Here is a 20,342-nt window from a genome sequence, read left to right as displayed (position 1 = left end):
ATTGAGGTCAAATATTAGAAAACGCTGAAACACAACATTTAATTATTTTAATTGAGAAGTTTAAATATCAAATTTTGTCTCAACCCCGAGACATGGGCATCTTCTTATAACAACTACAGAACAAGTCTCATTTCATTCCCTTCCAAGTTGAATTTTCAATAATAATATCTCTGAATCCCTTAAATTTAGATGCTTGGAATTTTCATTTAAAATAAGTGTAACATGTTTTATCGTTTTTTTGATATTTGACTCAGGTTAGTCAACCATCAAATCTCTTTTTCCTCCATTCCGGGTTAAATATAAAAAAAAGAGTGCGAGGTTCCTGTTTAATTATTTTAAATTAAAAGTTTAAATAGGAAAGAACACCGTACAAAAAGCATTGCATTTCCTCGTCTGTCCGATTTGAGTGATGTTTTGATATCGTGTAGCTGAGGACCTCCCGGGAAATTGTTTATATGGGGTCAACTTCCTATGACCAACAATGTGCACTCCAGAGGTCATCAAAGGTCACACAACGGGTGTTGGTAGAGCGGGTTCATACTTGGCATACAAAAAGTATTTGTGTGTTATACTGGACTGCAGCAAATGAGGATAGTCCACGTAACGGTGTGACTTTTGGTGATCTATGGAGGTCACAGGGTTGGTCATAGGGAATTGACCAGAGGGTCCTCAGCAACAACATATCAAAAAATCACCCAAATTGGACAGACGAGAAAATGCAATGCTTTTTGTACGGTGTCCTTTCATGTTCCTATACTAAAGACAGTGGTGCCCCTCCTTATGTCCATGACGTACCCCCCCAATTGTCTATCCGTAGGTGTTCTTCCATGAAAAAATCTTTTCGATTAATTTTTAAACCCCCTCAAACATATTTAAAATTTTACCCCCCCAAATATTTCAATGACGCAGTTTGCGTTATAGCTCCCCTTTGTGGGCACCCCTGCTAAAGATACACCAAGATATGGAATCTTATTTTTGCAACGGGCACCTCTTTTCCTTTCCACCTATTTTTTTTCTTTCTTCTATTTAAATATCAAAAAGCTAAATCACATTCATATTTAGTTTAAATAAAAGGTCTAAATACCGAATTATGTCTCTAAACTTACATACTACTATTGATATAGTTCCTAGCCTTGCCTATAGAGTTTCGACACACTACGCTGTGATCAGGTATCGCACGTGTATCTGTGAGACCAGTGTGTTCAATCTATTCCAAGGATTGAGAAAGATTTTCATCTTTCGAGGGAATTTATCAGCTACTAGATTTTTGCTCGTATCATCTGTATTGTTTACAGGTGATTTCTTGTTTTGTCTTGGTTCTGCTGTTTCTCTAATCTCAGTTTGTCAGTCCACTTATACCCTGAGCGGGGCACAACACTTTAGTGTTAGTGAAACGCCAGGTTATCTACTAACATCTAGACGGGGACGAAAACACTTCAGTGTTTTGAGGTACGCTTCCTTACTTCAAGCTCCTAGTAATCTATATTATCTTCCCCGGCGGCGCTCGACCGACGAAAGGCTCTGCCTTTCTGAAGTCACTTATCGACGACCATGCCTAAGACTCTGGACTTTTCTTCCCAGGGCAAACACCAAGGCTTACCGGTAATGGCACCACCTCGAGAATCTCGTAGAGAGGCGGCCCGCTCTCAAAAACGCACCAAACCTACTAGCACCTCCCAATCATCCGATGGCTCTCCACCTAGGGATCGCGAGCGCTCTCGCTCCCCCACGAAACCTTCCTATACTGAGGCTCTCAAGAGTCCTCCTAAGTCTAAACCAACTGCATCTGATTCTTCTTCTTCTGTTGCCAGCGCTTCTGTCGCCCAACCTATGGATGTTACAAATCCGACGCCAGCACAAACTACCATACTTTTTACCCAGATAGATCCGGCTCTTCATAATATTAAATCCTTTTATCTGAAGCTGCTCCGATACTGTACTCGCCTGGATTTACAGCAACTCATTAAAACACAGAATGGTATTATCCTTAAAACTGCAAACCCAAATCTATACCAACATCTTATTTACAAAGTTGGACCAGCCATGTTCGGCACCAATACGAAAATACAGCTCTTACAGTCTCCTGGCTTAAAAACACCACCTCCACCCAAACGTTCTCCTTTACTATCTGTCGTAATTCGTGGGGTTGACCCTAGTATTACTGAACAGGAATTGCTGGAAGAACTCAAAGCCGATAACATCCATCCGAGTCGTGCACTTCGCATTAAGAACGCCGAAGGTCCTACATACATGGTGAGACTGCTTACAGACAACCAAGCGCTTATAGACGATCTTCTTCAAAATGGTGTCTTTATCTATCGTTGTCACCATCGCGTCGAGGCATCTCGCACGCCACCTCCTCTCTCACGGCGTTGCGAAAATAGCTTAACATATAATTCCCATATGACCACTCAATGCACTCTTCCACCTAAATGTGCACACTGCAAGGGCCCACACAAGATTAAAAACTGCACACTTCTCCAACAACCTCCGGTATGCAACACTTGTGATGGCGACCATCCTACCTACTCTTACAAATGCAAAACCAAACCGAAACCGCTGCCGGGTAAACCCGAAACAGTCGTGCCGCTCCGCCTCCACGCTTCTTCCACTCCTGTCAATACTTCAACTGGCACCCAAACATCCTTACTTCCTCCTCCTACAGTCGAAAATATCTTACAATTTATCACGCTAGTCTTGCAAAATGCCTTCCCGTTCCAACGTGAGGCCATTTTGTCACATGCAACAAAAGCTGCCTACGACATCTTTAATATCCATATGGCAGCCACTTATTCTGGCCTCTACTCTCACTTTCATTTCCATTCTGAATCTACTCCTCCTGTTCCAGATGGCGGGGAACAAAAATAAGAAGGTAGTCAAACTCCTATTTTCCAATATCCGCTCGCTCAAGACAAACAGAGTTTTACTTGAAACCATGGCATCCTCACTCAGTGTCGACTGTGTTGCGCTATATGAAACTTTCTTGAAAACTACTGATCGGTACTACTTTCCACAATATCACCTCTTACGATGTGATCTCCCTAACAACATTGCTCGTGGTGGAGCCGCTATTGCCATTAGGCACTCCCTACCCCGTCGTCTTGTCATCCCACCATATCCTGAGCAATATTCTGAACACGTTATCAGTACCGTCTATTTTCCAGCTCTTACTCTGACCTTAGCAACCATCTATGTACGATCTACTCAACCGTTGCCATACCGGTTTCTCACTTACTTGGACGTCAACTTTAAATCATACGTAATTCTTGCGGACCTCAATTATCACTCACGCACTGCGGCGCAAAAGCAGCGTTTCCAGGACTTCCTTCAAACTACCCATAGTTCTTGTATTCCTCTGCCACACCACACTCGGCCTGCGAGTCATACCACCCCTGACGTGGTAATAGTTAGTAACAACCTACTGCCCAAATCTTCTGTGGAGGTACTTAGCTCTGTAGGCAGTGATCATCTCCCGGTACTACTTACAATAACTCCATCTAACATCCAATCCAGGGAACCACCAGCCTCCCCTGCGACCTACAATTTCGCCAAGGCTGACTGGGAGAAATATCGAACGTACATCACGGAGAACTTGGCTTCTATTCCCACCGACGTCTCGTCTCTCGCTGATATTGACCATGTCTCCACATCTCTCAGTACCCTCATTGCCGGCGCTACTGAACACGCAGTTCCTAAACGTACCTCACACTCGCATCGCCCGAGCCTACCACATCATGCAGTTACTCTACTTCAACGGTCTCATACCTTTCTGACTGAATACAGGCGAACTCACGATCGACACTTTCTCCTACTCCATCGACAGTTCCAACGCATGGTCCAACACTACATCATAGCCCGGAAACGCCTCGACTGGCGAAATTCTTGCAATGAGTTGCGCAATGAAACCAATGCCACTAAATTCTGGCACTTGTTTAAACGGCTCACATACCAACGCCGAGGTTCCCACTATCTTATTCTGGTCGATGGCAAGGTTCCTACCACGGATTCCGAAAAAGCGACCGCCTTTGCTACTTACTTTGAGGATGTCTTCACACCACATAATGCTCCAATATTTTACCATCCATCTCACCGCCGTATTACCACTGTGGGCAATCCTGAGCGAGCGTTAATTACCCCTGCAATAGACCATACCATTGATCACACTAATCCTTTGACAGTTCCAATAACTAGTGCTGAGATAGTCACTGTGCTTCATCGACGCCGCAATACAGCTCCTGGTGCCGACACTATTACATACAACCAAATTCGGCAAGCCGGAGAGGCATTCCATCATGCTCTCGCCCAGTTGTATACAACTATTCTAACAACTGGCTACTTTCCTCCTCTCTGGAAGCTCGCCAAAATTGTGGTTTTTCTGAAACCGCAAAAAGATCCTACCAATATCGGCTCATATCGCCCAATTAGTCTCACCAACGTCTTCAGTAAGACCATGGAGCGCATTTTGGTCACCCGCCTTCATTCTTTTTTAGAAACACATCATCATCTGCCTACAACGCAAGCCGGCTTCCGACCATCTTTCAGCACCACGGGTCAACTGCTTAAGCTCTCGAGCCTTTTGACCAACCACTTCAACAAACGACTTCCTTCTGTCCTAATCTCATTTGACATTGAGCGAGCATTTGATACGGTATGGCATCAAGGCCTTCTTTTTAAACTGCTACATCTTCTTCCTATACCGTACGTCCGCCTCATAGCCAATTTCCTTCATCAACGCCCAGCTTTTATACAAATCAACCAGGCTCAGTCTCACCATTTTGTTCTTCGTGCTGGGGTGCCACAAGGTTCCGTGCTCTCCCCCTTACTCTATATCTTATATGTTGCAGATATGCCACAACCTCGGCCACCCATCCATGCACTACAATTTGCTGACGACACAGCCTATCTCGCCTTGTGCTCTTCTGTGGATCGTATTAACACTACTCTCCAACCAGCAATCGATCAGTTGGTCACCTGGTGTCTCAAGTGGAAACTCAAACTGAACCCCGCCAAAACCCAAATGGCCCTATTCGCCCGTAACCGCAACAAATTTTGTCCGACACGAAATCCTGAGCGTCTCCATCTTACGCTTCTCGATTCATCGTTGACCTTGTCCAACAGTGTGAAATATCTCGGCGTCATTTTTGATAAACATCTTACCTGGAGAGCCCAACTTTCTCAGTTACAAACTAAAATTCGACGCCGAATAAATTTGTTGCGAAGCCTCTGCGGCACCAACTGGGGTCTCAACACCAGGCTTCTTCTCCATACGTATAAGGTCTTTGTCCGCCCAGCTCTTACCCATGGTCATATTGCTTGGTTGTCTGCTCCACAGCACTTCTACAGCAAATTGCAAGTCCTGGAACGTCATGCTCTGCGCACCGCTTATTTCTTACCGGCAAATACTCCTACTCGGGAGGTCTATCGGCACACCACCATACCCACGCTTTTACAACATCTTTATCGTTTTCGCACTCACTATATACAGAATCGTATAGCTGAGGCACATCCAATTCTCGGTGCTTTGCTCGATCAGACTCCTACACGACCACGGCATGCCTATCCACCAGTCGACCATCTACTTGCACTGCATGAACTTGACCAGGCCACGGCAACTTATAACCCTCGTCGTCGCATCTATCAAAGCCATCTGCATATCTATCGTCCATAATCTCTCTTACTCTACACTTCATCTACAACATCTAACAATATAACTATGATCGTACATCACCACAATCAATAGCTTCCTGTATCCCAACTATATTCAGGCGCTTCTAACAATTCTGTTTTTTCTCCTGGCCCCGGAGAAGGCGTTACCTTCTGTGGCCCGCCCAGTTTCGACTGGGAATGAAATTGCAGTTTAAAAAAAATCTAAACTTACGGGATATCTAATAATAATAATAATAATAATAATAATAACCACACCACTATTTCTTTCCATCTACGTCAAATATTTAATAAAAACAAAAAACAAAAAACTTTTCAATTATTTTTGAAAAGTTTAAATACCAAATGTTATTTCTCTAAGCTTAATCGATTTTGAGATCTTATTATATTTACTAGTAGATAGACTATTCGTTTTCTTATGTTCATCATCATTGCCAGTGGCGTATTTACGATTTTGTTTCGGGAGGGGCTTTGCTAACTTTCGGGGGGGCTTTGCCTGGAAATGTGAAAATTCTGCAAGACATTTCATTTACTTTACTATACTAAGTAAGATTTCGGGGGGGGGCTTAAGCCCGGAAGCCACCCCCCTAAATACGCCACTGATCATTGCTGAAGCAGAAAGTAATTTTGATTAAAATATTTGCTCAAGCAAGAAACTCTTTAAAAAAAAAAAACTAGGACGTTAGTTATACAAACGTTCACAAGATGGCAGCACACATAATTACTGATTTTTCTGCAGAAACAATTGAAAGAACAAATAGTTTTGAAGTGCGGTTTACAGATTTATGAAGAAAAAGTAAAGTAAGTAACAAATAGTAACATTTATTTATGTACTTAGAAGAACCGTAAGGTTAAAACATAAAAAAATATTTCGTTTCTCACTAAACATTACGATATCTTAATAACTTTGTAATACAAATCGGGCGGGCTGCTCTTGACAGCATACTGAGATACGAAGCTGTAGTGCGCGTCACGCGAGTGCCTGTGCTCCTGACATCTTTTCGTGTTTTCGTGAAAATATAAACTGTTATTCCCCACATCTTAAATAAACATTGAAATAAACATTTATTACAGTGTTTGCGAACATTTAAGTGCTGTGACGAACTCTAGTGACTGTGAAAGTGCGGTGCAGTGTGCATGTTGCATGCGTAGCTAGCAGTAGAGTTGGTAGTTAGCAACAAAGCACGGCAGCACTATAACCGCCATTTCCATCCATCCATCCATCCAGTATATGACAATTTCAATATTGGAGTACCGGGTTTCCCAGGAAACCCCTGCCTCGAATGGGAAGTGAGAAAGAATGTGACGTAACTGGCATTCGATGTAGACACTAAGACGCGACTGTCGCAGTCTTGACGAGGTCCGTGTGATGTGTTGTGCACTGCTATTTGTACTGAGTTACGTTTTTCACTGAAGAACGAGATTGGTTGCTGACGAAAAAACTGAAGCTTCTGATTGGTCGTCTTGTTTGCCAATGAGGTGACTTGAGTTGGTCCTGAAAAGGGAGATGGTCCTGTACGGAGAGATGTAACTTTGTAAAAAAGTGCAGAGAGCAGGTCGATGAATATAGAAATTTTGGTGAAAACATCCGTGGCTTCTTTGAATTTGGGAACTTGCTGACGAGCTATGTTCACAAATCGGGAAAGATTGAAGTCCTTCAAAAGTTGAAGCAATTCTTTGAGAGTGTGAAAGTTATCTTCTGTAGATGGCGGTGAAGTGTCTGCCTTCCCGGAGTGCGGCCAGGAGGGAGCGTCTGGTGAACTGGTAGGATTCCTATCTGTTTTCGGTAATGACGGCCATTGGCGCTGGTCAGTGGTGGATCCAGAAGGTGTGGTCTTTGAGGTAGGTGTGTTAGATGCAGTCGGTGATGATGATCGGTGCTTGGTCCGGTGTTGGATGATGCTCTGGATTCGGGGGCATCCGGCGTAGTTTGCAGGGTGATCCCCGTCGCAGTTTGCACATTTGGCCGGCGTTGTTGTGTCCTTTTTCGTGCATTGGTAAGTCCAGTGTGAATTTGCACATTTTACACACCGTGGCTGGGCATGACAGGTACTTTGGGCGTGGCCCAGTCGCTGGCATCTGTAGCATTGGAGATAGGCCTTTTTGTGGTAGGGTTCTACCCGAATCTTCATAGAGAGTAACAGATCTTCCTTGAAGATGCTAGAGGCACGAAGAGTTTTGCGGAGCGTCACAAGAAACAGAGGAAGAAAGGTTTTTCCTTGGCATGAAGAGCGGTTTGTAGTGTATAGTTGGGTCACGTGAAGCACTGGATAATTCTTGTCTTGTAAAGCTGCACTGATATCAGATAGCGTGGTATCAATGGGCAGGTTCCTGATAACTGCTTTAATAGTTTCATTCTTCTTACGAGTTTCTGTGGCGTACTGAAGATTTTCAGCGGCACAGATGTCTTCAATAACGGTGTAATCTTCTTGGAGTTCGCATTTCACTTTTAGATAGCCTTTCATAAAAGAAAAGGTGGGCATCTTCTTGCATTTCTGACTGATTGTCTCTGTAAGGGCATAACCCTTATGGTATGGACAGTTGTAGATGTACAGCCAGGTGTATGAAACAGAAGGAGTTATGTCCATGGCATCTTCTGATGAGTCGGCACTTGTAAGGGCCGAATATTTATTTGAAGTAGGTACTGCAGCCGGTGGAGTACGAGTAGCAGGTTTATACGTTTTCTTGGCTGGTTTAAAGCCATCATCTTGAGGTTCTAGCACATGTTTGCTACCAGGAGTTGAGGGGACAGCAGCCGGAGGAGAGGAGGGTGCTGTAGACTTAGGCGGAGTGGCAGAAACTTCTGGTGAGGGTCGCAACTGAGTTACTATTTGGAGAACGACGAACAAGAACAGTTTTGTTCAGCAAGTTGCGTGCCCCCGAGACGACAGAAACCAAGAACCTGCTTCTGATTGGTCGGAGAGACGCAGGTGCGAGAGCCAATCAGAAGCCAGCATTCGCTAGCAGCACACACAAAAGAGCAGGACCATCGTCAACTAGCTCAGTTGCCCGCTGGAGCGGGAGCCCGGCTCATAGGCTGGGGAAAAATAAAAATTAGGTCCTGTTCCCATAAATAATAAAAGATCCCAGCAATACGGCTAAAAGAAAAACTGGCCGCTAGGAGCTCGTCCAATACGTTCCTAGACAGCGTTTAGACGTCAGCCAAGAAATGAAACAAAACACTCAGGTCGCCCCCCCCCCCCAAGAAGCAGTGATCCACACCAACCAAGTGCCTCCCGTCAGGAAACCACCCGCAGGACCGGAACCAAGCCTTGCGAAACAACTAAAAGCTATGAGTTTTAGTAACTTAGGCTCTGTTCAACGCCGCAGAACAACCCGTCAGGCTAAATTGGTTCCTATGAGTCTCGAGGAACTCCACGCCCTCACGGCTCAAACCACTTCTACCCCTCACATGAACGAAACAGCTGACAGTGCAACCGTCCACGCGGATGCCCCCCAGCTCCAAGATCAGTCCATCGAGATGGCAGGGTCCAGTGATGAAGAATACGACCCTACCGATAGCGCAGGAGAGTTCCAACACCCCAAGAAGAAAGGGAAAAGAAGACCAGAAAGTAGCATTACGCCACCTGTTGAATTCAGGAACTCTTTCTCGGCGCTGGACACCACCAACGACCCATCCAACGCTGGGGGTGGTCAAACACCCACCGAATATGAAGAAGAAAATCCGGAGGACACCGTCCGCAGCAGGAAGATACCCCCCCTCTTCATATATGACGTCCAGAAAAGACATACTTTCATAAAAACGCTAACCGCAAACTGCAAGGATCCCTACAAAATTCTGCAACCGAGTGCATACATAAAAATCCACTGCACCACCTGGCGCGACTTTGAAATGATGGAAGCCTTCTGCATCCAGACCGGACAATCATTTGCCACAGAACTTCCGAAACAAACACGCCCAATCAAAGTAGTCATCCGGAAGATGCCACTCGACACTCCAACGGCTGACATACTACAGGACTTGAAGGACCAGGGGTTCACCCCAACCAATGTGGTCCAGATGAGGGGACGCAGTGACCCGTCTGGCAACAGGCCCCTGTTTCCGCTATTCCTTGTTACTTTACCCAAGGACCCAACGAACAACAAGATTTACGATCTCAAGTACCTTCTTAGTTACAGAGTGGCAGTGGAACCCTACAAGGGTCAGTCAATTCTCCAATGCTACCGATGCCAACGAGTAGGGCACACCACGCAAACATGCAGGGCGACCCCTCGCTGCATCAAATGCGAAGAATCCCATCTCTCCACGGAATGTCCGAAGAAAACGAGGGACACTCCGGCAAAATGTTGTAACTGCGGAGGCGAACACCCCGCCAACTACATGGGCTGTCCCATGCTCAAGGCGGCCAAAGCCAAGAGGAAACAGCCAACCCAACCACCAGGTAAGTCGGACCCTCCCTCAAAATCTGATACCAGCCGCAGAAGAAACAACGCTACATCTTACGCAGGAGCAGTCACGCCGGAAGACAAGAACAACACCAACCAGAAAACCAGGAGGCCCCCCAACCAAGAAACAAAGAAAAATCAAACAACCCAGGACAACTCCCAATCCAGAGAAGAAGACACCGAGGACAAACGCACTGAACCATCATTGGCAGACACATTCAAAGAGATCCGAGAACTCTTCTCGGGCCTCAATCTTCGTTCAATGCTAGAAAAGCTGCGAGTAGGACTCCGGAAGGTGAAAGAAACGACAGACCCACTAAGCAAAATCACCATCATGTTTGAGGTAGTCGCGTCCATCCTTGACGATGGCACCGACTAAAAGAAGAATCAACAGACAAGTCAAAGTGCTGCACTGGAACGCAGAAGGAATCCAAAAGAAGAAGAACAACCTGGAGGACTTTCTCCGCAGAGAAGAAGTGGACATAGCCCTATTGTCAGAGACCCACCTAAAACCACACCTTACCCTAAAAATCCGCAACTACTCCACCATCCGTACCGACCGTCCCGACCGACCCCTTGGAGGAACAGCAATTCTAATCAAAGACAGTATCCCGTACGACCCTCTCCCTCTACCACCTCTACAATCCCTGGAAGCTACAGGGATCACCCTCCACTCAGCTAATGGACCGATAATAATAATAGCAGCCTACAAGCCTCACAACAACAACCTCAACGCAACAGATCTGCAAGCCCTGCGACAGCTAGGACACCGGATTCTACTAGGGAGAGACCTCAACAGTAAACATCCGGCGTGGAACTCCAATGTGTCAAACGCAAACGGAAGGATCCTCCACCACGCTCTCACCACCATAGACTTCACTCCCACGGCTCCAACGGAACCCACGCATTATCCCAGAAACGGCGGGATGCCTGATGTACTGGACATGGTACTGACAGCGAACCTGGCAATCCTAGGTGTACCTCAGGTTATCCACGGCCTCGACTCGGATCATCTACCCGTTCTACAAACGATCGCAATCAGCTACCACTTCACAACTCGAACCCTTCCAACTCTGCGCACAACAGACTGGGACCACTACAGATCCTTGCTCAGCGACATGTTAGATCCACGCCGGATAATTGAAACAACGGAAGACATAGAGGCCACCACTGCGTCCCTGACCGCAGCCATCAACTCAGCCATAGCCATCGCCTCAACCACCTCAACAACGACTCATCCATCACACCAGACCACTCCAGAAGAACGACGCACCTCAGCCTTGATCCACTTGAAGCGTTGGGCCCGGAAGCAGTGGCAACGTACCAGAATTCCCCAGTTCAAAACACTTTGGAACCACCTAGTATCCAGAGTCAGGAAAAGGCTCCTTCGAATCAAAATCAGAAACTGGAACCTCCACCTCCAGGAGCTAGATGCACCCAGCAGGCAATTCTGGAAGTTAGTGAAAAACATCACAAGACCAGAAGCAAACTCCAGAACACTCACACTTCAAACTCCACAAGGAACAATACACGAACCGGAAGAACAGGCAGAACTTTTCGCCCAGACCCTGGAAACCACCTTCCAGATCAACGCTACCAACACGCCAGCAACCACCACTGCAGCAGTACATAGATCCTACCACCTCTCCCGAATAGAAGACCCACCTCCTCCAGAAGCCCTCACAACACCGCGGGAGATACAAGCAATCATCAAGAGGATCAATGCACACCGGGCTCCAGGTCAAGACCGAGTGACGCCGCAAGCACTGAAGCACCTCCCGAGAAAGGCCCTGGTCCTACTCTGTAAGTTGTGCAACGCCATTATGAGAACCGGACACTACCCAGAAGCCTGGAAAGAAGCAAAAGTCATAATGCTGGCCAAACCAGGAAAGAAAAGATCAAACCCGGCCAACTACCGCCCTATCAGCCTGCTCTCGCATACCAGCAAGGTGTTTGAAAGAGTACTGCAGAGCAGACTTCAGCAATTCATAGAAGATCATGACATCATCCCGGACCACCAGTTCGGCTTCAGGAAAGGACACTGCGCGGATCAGCAGCTGGTACGGGTGGTAGAGAAGATATGTGACAGATTCAACGAGGGAGGCCACACCTTGGGGCTTTTTCTCGACATAGAAAAAGCATTCGACAAGGTGTGGCACGAAGGCCTCTTTCACAAGATGATGCTCCAGGGCACTCCGCACTACCTTCTGAGAATCATCAAATCCTTTCTTCAAGGAAGAACCTTTCGTGTTGCCCATGCAGGACACCTAACACCCTCCAGACCTATCCTAGCAGGAGTCCCCCAAGGATCCTGCCTATCCCCAACCCTCTACGCCATGTACACGGCGGACATTCCCACAACCCCCAACACAGCGGTAGCAACATTCGCAGACGACACGGCAATCTTTGCCAGCCATGGAAACATCAGATACGCTGAACTATACCTCAGACGACACGCCGAACTTCTCCACCGATGGTCTGAAGAGTGGAAGATCAAAGTCAGCGAACAGAAGACCTCAGTAGTTAACTTCACAAGAAACAGAAGAAGGGTTCACGTCAGGATCACCATGGCTGGAACACCCCTCCAGAACCGAGATGATGCCAAATACCTCGGAATAATACTGGACAGGAAACTTACATTTGCTCACCACATACATTCCATCGCCAAGAAAGCCAGTCAACGCCATCAAGCCTTGCTACCGCTACTCCTCTCCCCATCCCTCACCCTGAAAACCAAACGCCATATATATCAGATGAGCATTCGTCCCATCCTGATGTATGCCCACCCTGCATGGCAACACGCAGCAAAAACGCACCTCAGCCAACTACAAGTCATCCAGAACAGAGTAGCCAGGGCTATCACTGGACACTCGAGAGACACTCGCCTCGAGCAAATACATGAAGATTTGGAACTCCCATTTCTACATGACTACAGAATTCACAGATCAGCCAACTTCTGGAGGACAATCAGAGCCTCACCACACCAACACATAGCCACCATAGGAACGGCCAACCCAAGAAGACGAACTTACAAGATGCCGCACCCCTAAAACGCACAACCACTAAACTGACATAGGAACAGCAAAAGAGGAGCGCGACAGTTGCGTCCTCTCTCACAACAAATACGCACGCAAAACAAACGACAGTCAACAACACAAATGGAAGGCAAGGGCCCAAGCCCGGTACTTAAATCAACCACAAAAACCGCCAAGAAATCTCTGCTCTGCTGCTCTCTGGCTGCTCTTGATTTTTCACCAGTGTGTGTTTCTTTTTGAGGGGGAAGTAGAATACAGGCGTATTGTGTCTGTACCCCAAATCAACTGATACTTTCTTAAATCGTGAAGCAGAAGTTCTTGAATTCCCCACGTTGTAGTAATTACCAAAACATAAAATTCGAAGTGAAAGTACTACATGTCACTCACTGGAAAGGTCCTCCTTAATTCAATTAGAAAATGGAAAATATTAAAGAAAACATTTTGATACCAGATTTTTTTTTTTAAATCACACTTTTGTGCTATAATCTACTGAATATAATGAAACTAAAAAGGATACAGTTTCCACCTATTTTGTGCGAAATGTTTTGGAAGTTGGTTGTATCTCGTATTATGATTTACTTTCTTCCGTTAATTATATATATAGTGGCGGATCCAGGATATGATCAAGCGAGGGGCTAAACTATAGTTTGTTGCTTTATCCACTGTAAAGTAGGATTGAAGCCCATTTTATCCAGTGTCTACCTGAGCGTCAAGGGAGGCTATAACCCCCCTTTGGATTCGCGCCTATATATATATATATATATATATATATATATATATATATATATATATATATATATATATATATATCTTTTACGTTCTTTGTACGATCTTTTGGATCAAAAGATCCGTTATATTTCATCAAAAATTTTCTTGTAGGCCTTATATCTTGAGAACTACATATAGTGTAGCCAACCCCAAACTATCAACTCAGTATGATGTGCTTATTCCGTAAAAAATACAACTCCAGTTAGGGGCAGTTCAAAAATGTTGTAGCCCTTGATCCAAAAACTATTTATTGATCAAGATCGCAATCTTTTGATCCATATTTTGTTGCATCAAAAGATCCAATATATATATTTAACATTTAGCTTTACAACTAGTGATGAGCGCAGAGTCTTGGTCTTGCAGTTTTTGCAAGAGTCTTGCATGCAAAACCAAGACCAAGACCAAGACCAAGGGGTGCAAGACCAAGACCATACCTGCAAGACCAAGACCAAGACTCTTGCGTAAGAGTCTTGCACAAGTACCGGCTCAGTGGTAGAGCGTTCACCTTTTATGTTGGGGTCCCTGGCTCGATCCCAGCTTACACCATAAGATTTCTTGGTGGATAGAGACAGTGTGCGTAGGTTTTTTCGGGGTTTTCCCGTTTTCTCTTACTTTCTTCATTCCACCATTTCATTCATTTCTCATCTTTACCATCTCTCTTAGTCTCGGTCATAATCATGGCACGTAAAACTAGATATTACATCATTTCAAAACATATTAGTGGTGTTCTTCTAAAAGTAAAGAGGAATGTAATATTGAACATCGGTAATTCCGTACACCATAGGTGCCGACCACATGGGTATGGCCAAGCATCCGTTAGAAATTTTTAATGTGTGCTCCAAAAATTAATATCGAAATAACATTTTCATGACATTGACAAAAACTTGTGTGTGTGACCGCAAGTTTGATTTCATAGGCGAGTGCTTATACGTTGAATAATTGTTTATCAAAATAACTTTTACCCTCCTCAGGTGTAAGGCACACGAGGATTGAGCGATATAACATTATACAACAATAAATAATCCATATTCACAAGTGAGAGTGATTTTGTACAGTTATTTCAAATAACTTGGAGTTTGATGCTGTGTTTTTGTATTTTTAATATAGGTCAAAAGTATTTGTATAAGTTGAGTTTACACAAAAGACATGAACAGTTGAGTCGTTTTCAGTTTTTAAAGTTATTCTAAAATATTAAGAGGTTTGATTATAATCGTTATTATTTTAATTTTTCTCTTTCTTTTTTGGCCAATATTGCTAACATATCATCATCATAGCTATTCTGCCATTATTGGCAGGTCACTTGTTGCAACTCAGAAGCTTCGATATACGGTGGTCCTCAGCTAGTCTCTTCGTCTTGACGTAGCAATTTTATGGTTTAATACCTTTCCTCAACTACAGTCTCCTTAGCCCCTTCCTCTCATTCCTACCACCATATTCTCTAGCATGTCCCTCATAATAAATTTCCTCCTCAGCCAATGTCCCAACCAGTTCCTTTTCCTCCTCTTAATTACATTTAAAATTCTTCTTTTCTCTTCTACTGCTACTATTTCTAACACCTCATTCGTTTCCCGTTCAACCCAGCTAATTCTTTCCTTTTATCGAAAGCCTCCAATATTATTTTCATCGCTTTTGTGTAATGTCCATGTTCCATAGAGTACATATAGGAATCAGTAAAATAAAATCTCAATATTTAATTGGAAGTTTGTTCAATACAAAGATTAGCTACGGAGATTAGAGAAAAAATATTTAGAGAGTTTCGAAATGTTGTGTTGGAGGAACATGTAGAAGATAAAATGGACAGAAAGAGCTACAAACAAAGATGTTTTAAAACGGATAGGAGAGAAGAAGACTCTTTTAGCTAGTATCCTGCATAGAAAGGCCAATTGGATTGGACACATCTTGCGTAGAAATTGTCTTTTACATATTGCTTTAGAAGGAAAATATGGAAGAGGAAGAAGGAGAACACAATTGATCAATGATTTAAAAAAAAATAAATAAAATACTGGGGATTAAAACAGAAGGTAAAGATCAAGAAAAGTGGAAGAAACATTTCCAGGCCCAAACCTAATTTTTTTTAAAAAAGTACAATAAAAATAAAAATAAAAAATAAAAAATAGTCCCAGTAACTGCCAACAGGCAGAATACTTAATAATAAGTAAAATATTTTTAAAATAGTGAAACATGCTTTTAATTATTTTAAAGAGAAATCTAAATACATGATTCTCACTTTAAATTCACTCCAATTCTACGTCGAATTTCTAACAATCCTTTCTTAGTGGTGCCTTACGACACAAACTCTACATATAGCCCAAGTTTCAGGCTTAAGTAGTTTGGTCTAGCCCTTGATCACCCAGTCAGAACTTATTTTATATACAGAGTTTACAGGTAACATCCAAATCATTTTATATGATTAAATATATTTCATTTTTGAAAATTAATGAATCCTACATTTTATGGTTGAGTAATCAACAAAAGCGAATATTACACTCTATATAGAATCTAATATAAACCAGTTGAGAATGCTCCAAGAGCATTGCCAGAACGAACTTAAAAAGAATGGAGAGATGGACTCGGAAGGCTAACTGTGATTGATTGTTCCTCCATCTAAAAGTAAATCTTTTTATCCACACCTCCTCTTGTTTTTCGCAAAAAATCGCAAAATGTCATCTCTCTATGACTTACGGTTCCCGAAAAAAGACTCCTCAAATATCCGGAAATTCGAACTCTTTTGGCCAATATCTGGAGAACGGTGGCCAGTTTGCCAGTAGCTAGTTGTCCAGTGGCCACAGGTTACTATTTGGTACCAAAATGTTCACCTTAGTCTTAGGTATTGGTAAACACCAATATGATCTCTCTCTATGACTTATGGTTCCCGAGATATGGATCCTTAAATCTCCTGAATAGGATATATTTTTTTTCCCAATATGTCGGGAACAGTAATTCATAGAGAGATGATGTTGATCAATAGCTAAGAGCTTGGTAAACATTTTGGTGCCAATATTCACTGGTGACCACTGACTAAACTAGTGGCCACTTGAACCAGTGACCACCGGTTACTATTTGGTACCAAAATGTTCGCCATTCTCTTAGGTATTGATCAACACCAGGACCATCTCTCTATGACTTATGGTTCCAGAAATATGGATCATTAAATCTCCGAAAATCCGCCATCTTTTGGCCAATATCTCGGGAACGGTAAGAATAACGCGAAAAATTTCACCACTTTGTCAGATAGTGTTTGATGCTGTATCGAATGGAGAACTCAAAATTGAAAACAAAATCGCAAATAGCAGACAAAATCGCAAATATATTTGTCTGTCTATGTGCGACCTAGGGACCAGACAGGTGGACCGAGAGTTGCCAAAGTTTGGTCACGGGTACCTTGGTCCAGGTCCCAGATCAAGACTTTTTTTTTTTACAAATTTCGAACCAGGGGTCTCAGGGGAGGGGGGCGTTTACCAGGACCGACTTGGGGACCAGACAAGTTGACCGAGAGTTACCAAATTTTGGTCACGGATACCTTGGTCCAGGCCCCAGACCAAGGGGAAACGTTTTTGTCAAAATTCGAACCAGGGAGGTCTTAGTGGAGCGTTTATTGGGACATGTAAAAGTAGTAAAAAATGACCGATATTAATGTCGAATTCATAGTTTTCGAGGTCGCTGAGATCAATGATGAAACTCCGATCGCATTAACTTCCAAATTCACCCTATTTGACTGCGGGTCGGGGGTCACTAAGGGAAATACCGAGGCATGTAAAAGTAATCCAAAATGACCGATATTAGTGTCAAATCCATAGTTCTCTCGGTCGCTGAGATCAATCATGACATTTCCCTTAGCGATGACTTGCAAATTCAACTACCATTGTATGCGGGCCGGAGGTCAGCGGGGGAGGGGGATACCGAGACATGTAAAAGTAGCCCAAAATGACCGATATAACTGTCAAATCCATAGTTTTCGCTGTCGCTGAAATGAATTGTGATACTCCCACAGGCGTTGATATCCAAATACAGCCCTCAGAATGGATATATTCAGCTAGTCTATACATAAAACACTCTTTATTATTTTGTTGATAATTACGTAAACTTCGAAGCGGTGATAAGTTGTTTCCTTACAATATCTTGTGATTTTTTATATGATAATATACTTGCTAACTCTGTGAAATTCGTTTTACCTTGTAAAATATGTTGTTCTTTTCAGATACGCAATAACCAGTACAAAACAATGGCATCAACATATCAACAAATTTTCGTCTTGGGTTCAGTAGTGGCTCTCCTGAATTCTCTTTTAGTCTCTTCCTTCCCTTCGGAACGGCGAAGAGTCTGCGAGAAAGAACTATCAGATATGCTGATGTTTTTCTGTCAATTAAGCGGAAATATGGAAGCATTTAATAATGGTAAGAATATGCAAGCATTTAACAATGATAGGAATATATTAGGTTTTAAATACATATTGCTGTATTATTTCATAGTGGGAGGGCTAGGCAAGGAATTTTTATTTTGGGGTTGAAGTGCAGTACCATTATTGCGCACAGCAGGCAAATTGACTTTGAGTGCTGCTCTCTCACGTTGACCAATCTGATTGGAGCGAAGTTTGTCAACGCTGTGAAATGGGTGTCCAATTCGGCCACATGCTGTATTTGCCCACTGAAATTAAATTTCCCACCGAAAGTTTGACAATAGCGCCTCACCAGTTCATTGGTTCACCCAAAACGTTGATTCAGCTGTGATGTTGTATACGTAGAATGTTTTGATTCCATTTATATTTATATACGAGGAGCAGTCAAAACGTTCCCGGAACGTTGTAGTTTTGGCATTTGTGATCCAGTCTCAATGAATCTGGTACCGCCGTGTACCCTCTGCTTAATTTTAGTCATTAGAGTGTACTTTCTGCTTCAAAGCGTACTTTCTACTTTTGTTTCGTTTATATTTATTTAATCGGGCCACGACTCCAATGATAAAGTGACTATATCACCATTTTTCTCTTTATATTCTTAGCAGGTGTTCAAATATATGAGTCATGAAAAAAAAATCGGGCGCTATCTTTTCTGTTCCTTGGAGTGAGTTGGTTCTTTCTTCATACCTACACCCATTTATGTTATTAATGCTGTGATTTAGGTAAGAAATGTCATCAAGAAAATAGCATGAAATGCTTTTAGACTATAAAACAGTAATGTATTCTTTATATTGAATTAATTAATACATACGATTTACATTGTTTATTAAAAATGCCTTCAATGTCTCTTATGACAATGATAGATGATCACAAATCAGCGTATACCCTCTGAAAATTTTAGAACTACAGCAGTGGTGTGAACAGGTCATAATAGGCAGTGTACGATTAGTGTAGCTGAACTGAGGAGTGTGTGATGATCTGTTGACACAATTTCACAGATCCAGCAACGCGCAAACATCAAGTTCGTGTGACTGGAGAAACTCTGCTTTAGAGACTTTGATAACCTTAAGGTTCTGCAATACCTCTAAGTAGTTTGAAGCTGAGCCATTAGATGGCGCACCCCTCGGCCAATAGAAGTATATTACAAAATTAAAATAAGATTGAAACACAATAACTACTTTATTTAAAGCAATTATAAAATCAAACTTAAAACATTATCGTACCTCAACATTATCTAGTGCATTATCCGTGCAAAATTTTGATTTGGTCATTTTTTCCATTGTTACAGCCATTCATTGTTGAGAACGCGGAACACGATATCTCAAGTCAGTAATTCACAAATGGATCTCAAATCACGCAGACGTATGTACTAGTACAATATCTAGTGCATTATCCGTGCAACATTTTGATTTCCTAATTATTTCCATTGTTGTGAGCACTCCATTGTTGAAAACGCTGTGCACGATATCCCGGTCAGTAATTCAGCAATGGATCTCAAATCACGCAGACGTATGTACTAGTACAATATCTAGTGCATTATCCGTGCAACATTTTGATTTCCTAATTATTTCCATTGTTGTGAGCACTCCATTGTTGAAAACGCTGTGCACGATATCCCGGTCAGTAATTCAGCAATGGATCTCAAATCACGCAGACGTATGTACTAGTACAATATCTAGTGCATTATCCGTGCAACATTTTGATTTCCTAATTATTTCCATTGTTGTGAGCACTCCATTGTTGAAAACGCTGTGCACGATATCCCGGTCAGTAATTCAGCAATGGATCTCAAATCACGCAGACGTATGTACTAGTACAATATCTAGTGCATTATCCGTGCAACATTTTGATTTCCTAATTATTTCCATTGTTGTGAGCACTCCATTGTTGGAAACGCTATTCACGATATCCCGGTCAGTAATTCAGCAATGGATCTCAAATCACGCAGACGTATGTACTAGTACAATATCTAGTGCATTATCCGTGCAACATTTTGATTTCCTAATTATTTCCATTGTTGTGAGCACTCCATTGTTGGAAACGCTATTCACGATATCTCGGTCAGTAATTCACAA

General features: G+C 43.1%; 1 protein-coding gene across 1 annotated transcript in view; it reads left to right on the top strand.

Annotated features, from left to right (window-relative positions):
- LOC145670325 (uncharacterized) overlaps nucleotides 1-20,342 on the top strand; it is a 43,861-nt gene that overhangs the window by 6,911 nt on the left and 16,608 nt on the right. The window contains exon 2 of the mRNA XM_081738848.1: nucleotides 18,073-18,268. Coding sequence (XP_081594974.1) covers nucleotides 18,097-18,268 — 172 coding nt within the window. The 5' untranslated portion in view covers nucleotides 18,073-18,096. The remainder of the gene's footprint in view (nucleotides 1-18,072; nucleotides 18,269-20,342) is intronic.

This window comes from Thermobia domestica, chromosome 14, assembly GCF_964235325.1.
Source record: "Thermobia domestica chromosome 14, izTheDome1.hap1.1, whole genome shotgun sequence".
NCBI lineage: Eukaryota > Metazoa > Arthropoda > Insecta > Zygentoma > Lepismatidae > Thermobia > Thermobia domestica.
Note: the sequence above shows the minus strand (reverse complement) of the source record. Positions and strands in the feature narration are given on the sequence as shown.